Raw genomic sequence first — 13,044 nt, 5'->3', positions numbered from 1 at the left:
ACGACATCCACTATACATGCTATATTACACGTTTCTTACTTAGAATATGTATATTAGAATGAGGCAGGGTACAAGTGTATTTTATTGATGAATATGGAAAAAAGATCAATTGCACAATTTAGGAAATGAAAATTGCAGATTATTAAATGTAACAAAATGCCGTGAGAATGTACAGGAAATGGTAATGCGTTTGCATGCGTGGTACTGTGTTACACACACATACTCATTGTGCAGGTGAATAGGAACTTAGCTAGTTACAAAGTACTATAAGTTTTATATTCTTAAAATATATAGAATTGTTTTTATGATACAAGTTTGCTAGCCGATTCATAGATGCAGAGTGTTATGTTTGAAAACAGATAATCTATCATAAGCTTATGTCTACGTTGTACTTTAAAGTATGTTTTGAAGCTGGTAATTTCTTAAGAGTTGTTTATACAGGTTATCGATGGAAGAATTCGGTAGAATAAATTTGAAAACATCAAAGTGACATCTCTCTTCCCTTATAACAGTAATTATTAAACAATATTATTTTTCTTTGAGTATAGAATAAGAAAAGGATTACAAATTGATATGACAAACCAAAACACTCACCTCATTTTGTAAAAGATAGACAGTATAAATGCCCGTTGTGTCATCATAATTATCGGTGCAAGATAAGTCTAGGACATATGCATTCTGTTTTCCGTAATCTAAGGCGGCTCCAGTTGATAAGAATATACCATAATCTGCAGAAAAAATGATTACAAACTGCTTAAATACAGGACAGTTAAGGAAAAGGCGAAGACCCCAAAGGAATATTCATTAAAAAGACGAAAACACGCTGACAACGCCATATAAAAAGAAACGACTTAAAAACAAACAACAGTATACGAAATAAAACATCGAATACTAATACTGAGTAAAATAATCCTTACTTAAACTGGAGGTGATATCATGTGCTCTGGAAATCTAAGCAGATTTTGTTTCATATATATATATAACCAGTCGTGTAGCTCATGTAAGTAAAATAGTTATCAAAGGTACCAGGATTATAATTTAGTACGCCAGACGCGCGTTTCGTCTACATAAGACTCATCAGTGACGCTCATATCAAAATATCTATAAAGTCAAACAAGTACAAAGTTGAAGAGCAAACCCGATCGTAACTCTATATTCGCTAGCTCACATTGGAGGAGAAAAGGTCGTCATTGGTTTAAACAGGTTTAACGACTATTGGACTATAAGGACTATTGAAACATATACATAGTCATTTGCAAAAATTATATTTGTCATGGTGTGTTATTAGGCTTATATTTGTGTTAGTGTTATTTTGGATAAAAATATGTTTTATTTTAAGAAAGAAAATGTTATGATTGTATTTTGTAAAAAAAATAGTTAATTTGTTGAATTATATAATTTTACCTATGATGTGGCATTAGTACTCATAATGTCACAGTTTGCTCAAAGCACTTTATTTTGAAATTTGAATTGTAATTAGCATATGTCACTTTGAAAGTTAAAGATTTTATCAAAACATTATTATAGGATTAGGCTTGGTTAATTAACGCTTGTTTTTTGCTGATGAGAGCAAACTTTTAACATGTGAAGACATATTTATTCATTTATGATTTTAGTACAAATATCGTTGGTTAATTTTGGAGAGGTAGTCAGTGTTTCGGAAGCGTAAACTAACACTACTCATGTCATTATACTATATATATATAAGACTGTCTACCAGTCTACCAGGTGGCGGTGTAGTGTTGAGACAAATTTTATCTCTGACTCATTAATTAAACTTTTGAGAAACTTTTATTTTGAGACTTTTGTATTTTTATTTGAAGATTAAGTTTGTTTATGAATTTGAAGTTTTTGCATTTATTTTATATTTTACATTTTAAGGAAGCTGGCTTGTCATGTTTTAGAATTTTTTGTCAGATTTTTTAGGAATTCTCTGGTTTTATCCATTTGAATGCCTTGAAAATATCTGCGCGGTGACCCCAATTTTTCTTTTGTAAATCTTTTACATGTATAATGATAAGCAATCTGTAAAAGTCTTATAAAATTTTAATTACTTTTAAACAGCTTTTGATAACTTCAACTTGTCAATGATAAAGCTATGAAAAGTCAAGAGAGAATATTTTCCCGCCAAAATTTCAATGGTTTATATCTCGAAAACAAGCACGGTGACCTATATATTTGTTTTTGCTCTTTGGATTCCATTATTAATCCCCTATCTATATAAACTAGTGTTTTGAAAAGTTAATTACTTTGAAACTGAGAAGCGAACTCCCTTAAGAAAATAGTTTTACTTTGGTTTTGAATTTTTAGTGTTGATATTTTGTTGTACTTTAATTAGATTATTATTATTTGGCATTGTTTATTGATTGATTTGTTATCACGAATAAAATTGTTATCTTTGATCAAATTATGAAAACCTTCCTTGCGTTTTAGCTATTCCTATCAGAACATTAAGTCTAGCGATAGACTGACCCCCCTGTCCCGTGGTTCCAGCACATACGAGTTAGTTCCTCCTTATCTGACATTGCTCTGTGGGACCATGGTGACATATTCCGTAACGGTAAACCAAATCGTGATATCGTGATGGCGTCTGTAAAATTGTCTTGGAGGATGATTTCAACTTTAATACGTAAAACAAGGAACTTTTGATTGCTGATAAAATTGATAATAATTCCGAAAGACGTTTCATTGAAAGCACTATAGACCCAGCAATATAATGTGATTTAAGTGTCCAATAAAATAAAGGAAGAATATTTAGTTCCGAAATTCCGAAGAAAAGACATTTGGTATTTAGTATTTATTATCAAAATTAAATTGTTGCAATTATAAGTTCTTCAAAGACAAAGTCCGAATGAATGAATACAAAACGACACGAAAAAAACAAAAGAAATGCCAAATAATTCAACAGAAACAAACAAAACCCATAACCAAACTAAACACAGGTAAAAGAAAACGAGCAAAGACGAAGACCAATTCAAAATAGAGCATGGAAACGGGGATTGTGCCAAAAAACAACAAACCGGCATAAAGAGCAGAAACAGCACAAGGCCACCAATAGGTCATCAAAGCTTTATCTGGCCTCTAAACAATGATGGATACTTTGCACATATAAATGACCAGGTTTTGCAAACTATGATAATGAAAAGGTGTATAATTAATCATGATCGCCACGGATGTCAATCAACCAACAAGCTAGCAACGCAAAACTACTAAAAAAAAGCTATGAAATTACTTCATATTTTAATAGTTGTCAAATATTTGTGCAACATATAAAGCAAGAAATCGCTCGGTACTTATGAAAGATTTTTGATCCCAATTTTTGGATTCACCTCTCCCGTGGACTTCTAAGAACTTGACTCTGTATGGACCGATATATGATAAAAAAGATTGTATGCTTCCCCTTATAAAATTTAAGTATTAAAACTAATTTTGGATGTTGCTACTTGTAATCTTTTGCTCGCAAATTGTAATAGATGTTATGAGAAACTATGGAGGGGCGGACACACTGTTACAAATGCCTTTGAACCTAAATTCTTTCACAACTACATTGGGAAATAAAACAGTGCACAATCCTTACGAACGATACTTTTTTGTTAATGCCAGCAACAATTGTACGAAAAAGCTAAACATTAAGAATTCATATAACACGTTCTTTATACTACACCAACAAAAAACAGAAGCTTTTCGCTGATGGCAAAAGCAAATAAAGAAAAAATATAGCGTAATAAGGTTATTAAATTAATGTCAGATAAAGCTTGTTTTATGTCGTCACAGAAAACGTCTTATGAGGATACCACTCACTTGTACTGCCAGAAATACGTTTGATTACAAATGGAACTCCGGTAGACACTAGGGAACAATTGGTAGGCTGTTTGTCCGTGACGATAAGAGTATGTAGTAAGGTCTCTAATTTTGAGTCCTCAGATATAGTGGTTGAACTACTGGTAGCCAAACTTGTAATAACTGGTGGCTGCAACAATAAATGTATATCTCTAAAGAGATCTGTAAATTTGTTCCATGTGGCATCTCTCTCTGTATCTCTCTCTTGCTGATAAGTCGCGTGTAGATTCACATGAGCGATTTCTTTAATGGTTATCAATAACACCTATTCCTATTTCATGCCTTCTGCTTAATTGTTTATTCTTTTATTTTATTCCAAATAATTGTGTTCTTACTTTACATGTTTGAAATATTGTCACAAGTTAAAAATTTGCTGTCATAAGATGTTCGTTTTTCTATTAAGGTAGCACAATAAAAGATTTGTTCACTCCTAATCAGACAACTTTAAACTGATGTAATTCATTTCATCCTTCTTTATATTTTATAAATGAGGTACCAAAAGAAAGAAGAAAGAATAATCTTTCAAATTGTGATAATTTCATTATGACATAATTATAACACAATCAATTATTATGTAATTAGTTGCTATATTGTGATGTCCACACTTAAATGAATTTAGCTTCTTTGTTCTTCATAACATCCCGAAATATTTTATAGATTCTCGTACAGCTTGACCTCCAAAACTGTGTCTCAGATTTCCAAAAATTTCAATAGAACAAATTTTATGAATTTAGTGATCTCTAATGAATTGATATTGCAAACTTCATTGAAAATTTATAAGAGAATGAAATACAATAGGAAAAATCTGAGACACAGTTTTGGAGGTCAAACTGTGTTGAGCAAGAATCTATAAAATATTTTGGGATGCTAAGAATAACAAAGAAGCTAAATTCATTCAAGTATGGACATCACAATATAGCAACTAATTGCATAACAATTAATTATGTAATAATTATGTCATCATGAAATTATCACAATTTGAAAGATAAATCATTCTTCTTTCATTTGGTACCTCATTTATAAAATTTAAAGAAGGATGAGTGGAATTACATCAGTTTAAAGATGTCTGATTGGGGATGAAAAATCTTTGTATTGTGCTACCTTAAGTAGTGTACGTTTTTAATTAGATAAAAATCAAATATAATGTAAACAGTTATGCAAATATAAAGGACTATGTTAGGTACATATTACAAAAAGTAAACAAAAGAAATAACCCAAAACAATACGATTTAACACAAATTCATCAAATATGAATAATATCTAGTCGGTTTATAAAGAGAATAATATATTTACCAGAGAACATATTTTTTTCTTTTAAAGTAGCTTGCAGTTTCAATTATTAAACCAATAATTTTATTCACAGTAATTGAATTCAAAGGTTCTGAAGAGAGACAAATCGCTTAAATTCACTATGTAATACATGCATAGATTTTTCCGGTACCTTTTACAGATAATTTGGTTGATTATTTTTTCCAAATACAGTAAACACTGAGTTTATACTTACATCATTCTCAACTCGTATCGTCAGAATGTTGGTAGACGAATTCAAACATGGATCACGAACAGTGAATTCCAACAAATGATCGCCAGGGACAAGTGAAACACCAGACCTAATTTTAACTTCCACTGTTTATTATAAAAAGAAGAGAGTGAATTGTACTTTTGATTGAGTTAAAGATAGAGTAATATTACGCCTCTGTCACAAACTTACGTCTAACGGCTTTCATCGATATACTTTACGATAGTAACGCCTTCTAAATTGCAAAAGTATAAAGGATGTTTTTGTATATATTTAGTATAAACAATGTTTGCGGCTTACAATCATACTCTGCATAGTAGTATGTAAAACAACATGAACATGTGTTTGACAAAGTTAAAAAATGTTGTTATAAAGTTTTATGTATATATGACTTGGATATTGATACAGTGGTACAAGAAAACTTCGGGTTGGCTTTAATGAAGTATGAGAATTCTTTAGAGTAGATTTCTTCAATGTTTGGCCAAAACTGTCTTTCGGCTTCATTCATTTGCGTATACAAACCTGAGTATTCATTTAATTTCAATACTTTTAGAACAGTAAATTTAACGAAAACGACTTAATCTTATTGTTTAGTTATGAATAATAAGCATTTTTTTTTTACAGTAAACGCTACACAAACAACGATCTCTAAAGGATAACAATGACTGTAAAGCCTTACAAGTAATAAGGTCGAGCTCAAAGAAATTTAACGCAGATCCAGTGCTTGTTGCTACAGTCAATAGTCCAGCATCTTCAGGATCACTATCACTGGTAGCGAGGGTAAAAACAACAGTTCCGGCTACTTCATTGTTACTAATAGCAACAGTATCATCCAGGTTGGTAAACGTTGGTGATATACCTAGGAAAATATAATCATTTTGAAATTAAATAATCCTTGGGTATCTTAAGGTAAGCAAGACTTACTTTTGAGCCCCCCTGTACTGGCATTCATGGGTCAAAAGGAAGTATAGCATGAGGATAAAATGATGTATATTCTATATATAAAAGAACAGTTAACACCATTATAATATGTACTTCGTACTTAATTTGGCTTTTTTTAAAAACATTTTTTGACTCGAGCGTCAATGATGAGTCTTTTATAAACGAAACGCGCGTCTGGCGCGAATACTAAATTTCAATTCTGTTATCTATGATGAGTTTATTTACTACATTATGTAATAACAGAATTTTTACTGCATATGACCGTCTTGACAGTTTCAATTCAATCATCGGAAAATGGTCTGTAGACCTATTTAGAACTAGTAACCGCTTCATAGGAAACAGTACTATGGACACATGGAGTTTTTGCACGAATATTGGAAACTGTTTTCCGTGAAACATTAATTTATGCTGCACGATCTTGTTGCAATACATATTCTACCAAAGATAATATATGCCAATATTCATGCAGTAACCTTCTTATTCCATGCATTTGCATAACGCATTATAACTTACAACACTATTAAACATATTAGTGCAACTAATGCTAAACTTTATTTGAAAAAGTGCAATTTACAAATTGATGATATTGAATAAAGCAGTGATGGAACCTTGAAATCGTGAGAAACAATTTAAATGTACTTGGAGTTACTGTAGCATGAATGGCATGGCCTCTTTCGTCGCCAACAGCTACTGTGTCCCAGTCAAATGTTGTCTCATCTGATGTAAAGGTAGTTGCTTTGTATTGACCATATTTATTATTATCTTTGTATGTGATAACAGATCCTTCAAATTCATAGCTAGTAAATAGAGAAAAAGGAACGTTTTTTACAGAGTTATGCAGTTTTGTTCATGAAAGGATGTTTTCTTTTTTGTGTTAAACTAAAAAACTAGTTAAACGATATTTATGTGTGAATCATATGTAGTTTAGTACAGTTTTATTATCTAACTTTGTTCAATTTTTTAAATGTTTTGGTTTATGCAAATAAACCATGAAGATTAACCGTAATGTCAATATTAGTAATAATACTCATCGTTATATTTGTGTCTAGGTTGGCGTGTTTTTGAGGTTAATATAATAAAAGTCGATATCAGAAAATAAAATCTCCTCTAGAGGTAATTTCATATTTGCTTTATTTGTCTGCAGTCTCAATCGATATGTATTTATATGTATATGAGGGGCTTGGAAATATTCGAGTCGATGAATAGCAAGAGACGTGATTTAATTGTCAGAGAGACAACTTTACATAAGATGTGAAATGACAGGGAAGAGAGTGGACGGCCCTCAACATTGAGGAACATACATAACGTATTATATCTCTGTTAGTACAGATTGTTGTAAAATATATATAATACTATTTGTATGTCTTTTTTCCTTAATAATTCCTATTTATTCCTTTACATATTCCCATTTCCATAGCACCATATTACAAAACATCATCACTTAAAATTTTTAGTGTTTAAACGTTTCTCATGCGATTGTCAAAAGAAACTTCATTTTTTTAAGCTTTTTTGAAGAAAAAAATCCTTGTGACACTTTTGCTCTAGATGGTCTGTAAATGATCTTTTTGTTTGTTTTTGAATGGCCTTTCGACTCGTAACTAAGGAAACATTTTCCATTTAAGTTAGCTACTTGATGTAAGGACATGATGAAAACATATCTTTTCTCTTGAACATATATTCCAAGGCATATATATCATTTAAGAGCATACCAAATTCAAAGTTTTGGAAAAGTGTGAAGTTCTATGCTGGTTGACATGGCTTTTTAACCGCTAGATATATTTATCGAAATGTGAAAATTGAATTAATGGTTCCATTATTATGACAAAAAAGTATTTTTATTCCTTAGATTCCTAAATCATTTTAAAATCATTATAATATTAGAAAGGATGGACTTAACAAGATAATTGTAAAGTTTATAATTTTCCAACTTGGTAGTAGCAAATTGATGTTTCTTTAAAAGTCTTTTGTAAAACTTGCTTGCTTATCTTATAATATTATTGTATATTTTTATGTAATATATGTACGAAATTTTAATTGTAACTTCAATTAATATTCTGCATTTCATTCAGAGAAGAGAAATAGTAGTTTCTCTATTTTTTTTCTTTATGACTAACATTTGTCGAGTACTAAACAAACACAGATTTACATAAAACTGATGAAAAATCGACCTGTGTATATTTTGGCAATTTTTACCAAACAAACACATCAGGAAGTCTCGGTAAATGGTTTTCCTGTATTCCCAATTGTTTGAGTTTAAATGTTTTACCAGGAGTGACATTTTTTGATAAAAGATACGTACAATCCTATATAATCGCCAAGTAAGGGACGGATTCTAGTTCCTGATATGTCTTCCACATTTATCTTTTTGACATCTGTAAACAAAAACGATCTTAACAGAGGTAACAGCTTGATTTAGCTAGAACATATCAATCGTATACAATTTCGCAAACGTTACTTATTATGAAGACAAGAGTACTTTGTATTACATCCAGAAGAGAAAAGCGCACAACACTACTCTAGAAGCATACATTCGAGTTACATAATAGGTTCGTTAGTGTTTTTTGTAGACTGTTGTTTGTATTTCGCCATGATTTGGTTGTTTTCCTTCGACTTAGGGATTTTCATTGTTTCTTAAACTTCTTTCACCTTTTGCAACATGTGACGAATATTGAAATGTCATTAAGCGGGGAATTCTTAAAATAGTTATTAAAGGTACCAGGATTATGATTTAGTACGCCAGACGCGTAAACAAAAATAACATTGTAAAACATTTCACGATACCAACGCTATCGATAGCGTGTTAATACAACATCAAAAGCATATCTGTTTAGTAATACCAAGTATCAAGCGTTGGAAGATGAATTGATTAAATCGAGAAGAATTGAAACTACATTATTTATAACCTTACTTGTAACTTGAATAGTATTTTCTCCTCGCAAAGTCCAATTATTGCCTGCACCTTCCTGGTACCAAACTTGTGCTTTGACATTTCGTCCTGTCGTGGAATCTTCGCTGACAAATATTTCCCATGCTTTTATAAAACCACAGCATTTGAATTGGTATTGGTCTTTTAAATTTAGGACTGCATTCACTTTGAGAGAAAAATCAAGAACTATGTCAAAGAAAAATTGATCATTTCAAATCAATGAACTTTTACTCAATAATGCAATATTTGGTGGCATATACTATTACTGGAAAGTGATGCTTTTTTCTTTATTCAATATTTTCGTTTATTATTGTACCTATAGACAAATGGAAATATGGAATATAATACGAAAAATCAACGAAAATGCAGTAAAAAAAGAGAGATTGACAATACAACAGGGTTTCGTGTGTACTAGTAACATATTATTCAAACAGTTGTTTTGTGCTCTACACAAAACCGACATTGATCAGATGTATGACAACATTTTGTTTTATATTCTCCTACTTGGAATGAACACAAAATCATTAATTATCTATATAAAAGTTTAATTAAAAGATACTTAAAATAATAAAAAAAAAAAATGCAACGGGTAATGCAAAATTGAAGCGAAATCGACATCACGGAACGCAAATATATAGGAGAAATATGGTATGTATATAACAATTGTCTATGACATATTCATAATATAACAAAATATTTTAATTATCTGCCTACTGTCCTAGTCCAACACACTATCTTTGGTCTTTATGACTATAAATTGTCTTTTATACGTCATTACAATGTAATTTTGGTAAACAGTATGCTCATTTATATCATCATAACATACAGTCACTGTCACATAGAATGTAATTGTCGTCAAAACTATGCCAGCGGATTGTGGAGGATAAATAAACTAGAGGCTCTAAAGAGCCTGTGTCGCTCACCTTGGTCTATGTGAATATTAAACAAAAGACACATGACAAAATTGTGTTTTGGTGATGGTAATGTGTTTGTAGATCTTACTTTTCTAAACATTCTTGCTGCTTACAATTATCTATATCTATAATGAACTGTCATTGGCAATCATACCACATCTTCTTTTATATTTTCTGCAGGGTTTGTTACTCGTGTTGTGTGGATTCAGTAGAATGTGTCCCCGTGCCTGTAGTGTATGCCCTTATATTTTTACAGTTAGGGGTTTTCCGCTTGTGAGAGAGCTGTCTACTTACTCTATTTTCATGATTAAAGATCTATTTCTTATATTGTATTTGTTTTATCCTGCCCCCTTCTATGGCTTTATTAAGAGTTCTTATATTTCTTGTATTATCCTTTTAATAGGTCCGGCACAAAGTTATGGTCCTTCTTTCGTTGGACAACGAATATAGTCCCTAATACGGATAGTGTTTTACATTTGATTCATACACCTTTCAATTGTATTTCCTAATATTTTATGCATAATATAGTCATATGGAATGGAAATTACATGTCTAAACAATTTATAGTAATTTTAGGTTAAGATAAATGAGTGATCTGGTCCAGTTTTAAAAGGTCATAAATTAGGATGTGTCCCAAAATTAATAGACTACAATTTAAAAATATTTTTTGAATCAAGCACCTGCTAATTTTTGTTAAAAGATTTTTGTTGTTTTCTGTTATAGATAAATTCACTACATCATAACTGTTTGCTCGGGCCTATATTTGTTTCATGTCTGTCTTGTTATATTACTTCATTGTTTGTCGGGCTGTTCAATATAGTTTAATAAGAATTCTTCGACTGTTTTATAAATTGTTTATATATTCCGTTACTGTAACCCTTAATTCAATGTTATGACTTTCGGCCTCATTTTATCTTCTCATAACCCTTTAAATAATCATGATTTTACGTAATGGTAAGAAAACACTAAACTCCAATCCCTTAAGGATATTCACGTGCTATAAAAACCTTATCCCAAATATTAATTCAAACGTCGTCAATCGACATTCCCCATATAAATTTAGCAGTTTTTATAATTGTGTTAAAGGTGGCAATGCTCCTGCAGCCAGATTATTCAATAAAAATGCACGTGGATATCCACACATATGTCCGTTCAATGCCAGAAATGACAAACATGTTCTTGATTATCTTCTTATAATACTATAAGGTCAACAGTGAACGGGAGAGCTTTTTCGCTTTCCTTTTCCTGTGACATTACATAAAAAACCCAAAGCCTCATCTATCTAGTTACATGAACAAAGCCCAAGTGTGGTATACAATATGTAAGACAAACAGGACGAGAGGTTTTTTAAACGAACATAGGAACATCTATGCCTCTTCCGAAAACCTAAGAAATTCAAAAGCATAATTTATCAACAATTAGGTAAACACAACCACACTATTAAATTTATTAAATTTCAACCGCTAGAAACGGTCCAGAAACAACAAGGGCAGTCGCATAAACAATTAGAAGATTCCCGTAAAATTATCGAACTGTCTTGGATTAAACGACTTCAAACAGCTTATCCCATGGGTCTAAATGACAATATACTTGGACAAGGGAACATATCTACTACTTTCTCTATTGATATCATGAATATTATTGATAAAAAACAACGAAATAATAGGTCTCATGGGAAACGTATCAATCGAAATCAACGAGTTAAACATCGTATAAATTATACACTTGATAATCTCCTATCTATATTTAAAGATAATGGTAGGCATCAATTATTATGTAAACTGGGTCAAATACCCATTAGTAAATTACACGATATTTTCAAAGAGTTTGACACCATCACATTCTTCAGCCTACTGTATGAATATTTTCGTATAATTACAGCTTTTTGCCACCATAGGCTGTTCCCGCGCCTCGACAAACCTGAAGATCATAAACGTCATTTTTTGAAAATTAAATATATTAGCAGAGGTATTGATTTTATCAACTTATCTAGTATATTTAATGACTCTACCGTTCAAAACTTTATACCTCCCTATTTTGATAATATAGAACCACCTATAATTTCATACACATACGACAAATCCACCAGAAGTTTAATTTTCAATTATACGTCAGCTACATCAGACGTGAATATAGATAGTAATACTCCATTAACTTGAAACTGTGAATCGTCGAAGTTTAGATATGTTCCCTATGGCCATGTTATTACAGGGGACCTCAATATTGTCCAGGACAGAGAGGTTAAAAACTTTGAAAAAAAAGGACCAAAATATCGTCCTCCATCTAAAATAGATTGGAAAGAGTGTCGTCAAGTCACCAAAGATACTTTTTCCTCGTTTTGTAAAAAATGATGTAAACGGGAAAAATCTGATAAAAATCTCTGGTAGTTAAGAGAATTTCACATTTTGAAAATAATTTAGAAGTAAATAATAGAGTACATAATACACCTATTTCCAGAATAAGAAATAAACTTCAAATACTTTTAAAGCGGTTTGTGTTTGTACCGGCCGAAAAAGCAGTCAACAATGTGGTGGTGGTATGCCGTAAATACTACACGGACGTTCTTAAGAATGAAATTTTATATTCGTCTACATTCAAGTCCATCCGCTCCACAGAGAGTCATATAGTAACCAAGCATATCACAACCACATCAAAGCTTAAGGCTTCTTCTGAACATTTGAAGGTCCCTACTATGTATTGGCTACCTAAACTACACAAAAAACCATTTAAATATCGTTTCATCTCGGCCTCTAGTAAGTGTTCTACATCTAATCTTTCAGTGATCTTTACTAGTTCATTAACTACTATTAAAGAGCGTATCATAAACTATTGTAATAAAATATATGAACAGAGTGGTACATAAACCATTTTTGGAGTGTACAAAATTCTTTGGATGTTTTAGA

At 31.3% G+C, this 13,044-nt stretch overlaps 1 protein-coding gene across 1 annotated transcript; it reads right to left on the bottom strand.

The window, feature by feature from the left end:
• Window positions 1-594: 594 nt before the first annotated feature.
• On the bottom strand, window positions 595-12,081 carry LOC139507635 (uncharacterized; the record flags this gene model as incomplete). Its single annotated transcript, XM_071295829.1, has 6 exons — window positions 12,062-12,081; window positions 6,941-7,098; window positions 6,039-6,218; window positions 5,345-5,466; window positions 3,802-3,970; window positions 595-728 (listed from the first exon to the last, which is right to left on the bottom strand). Coding segments are annotated over exons 1-6 (783 nt in total), but the record flags the coding sequence as incomplete, so codon positions are not given.
• Window positions 12,082-13,044: the final 963 nt, after the last annotated feature.

Source organism: Mytilus edulis, unplaced genomic scaffold (assembly GCF_963676685.1).
Source record: "Mytilus edulis unplaced genomic scaffold, xbMytEdul2.2 SCAFFOLD_1659, whole genome shotgun sequence".
Classification (NCBI taxonomy): Eukaryota; Metazoa; Mollusca; class Bivalvia; order Mytilida; family Mytilidae; genus Mytilus; species Mytilus edulis.
Note: the sequence above shows the minus strand (reverse complement) of the source record. Positions and strands in the feature narration are given on the sequence as shown.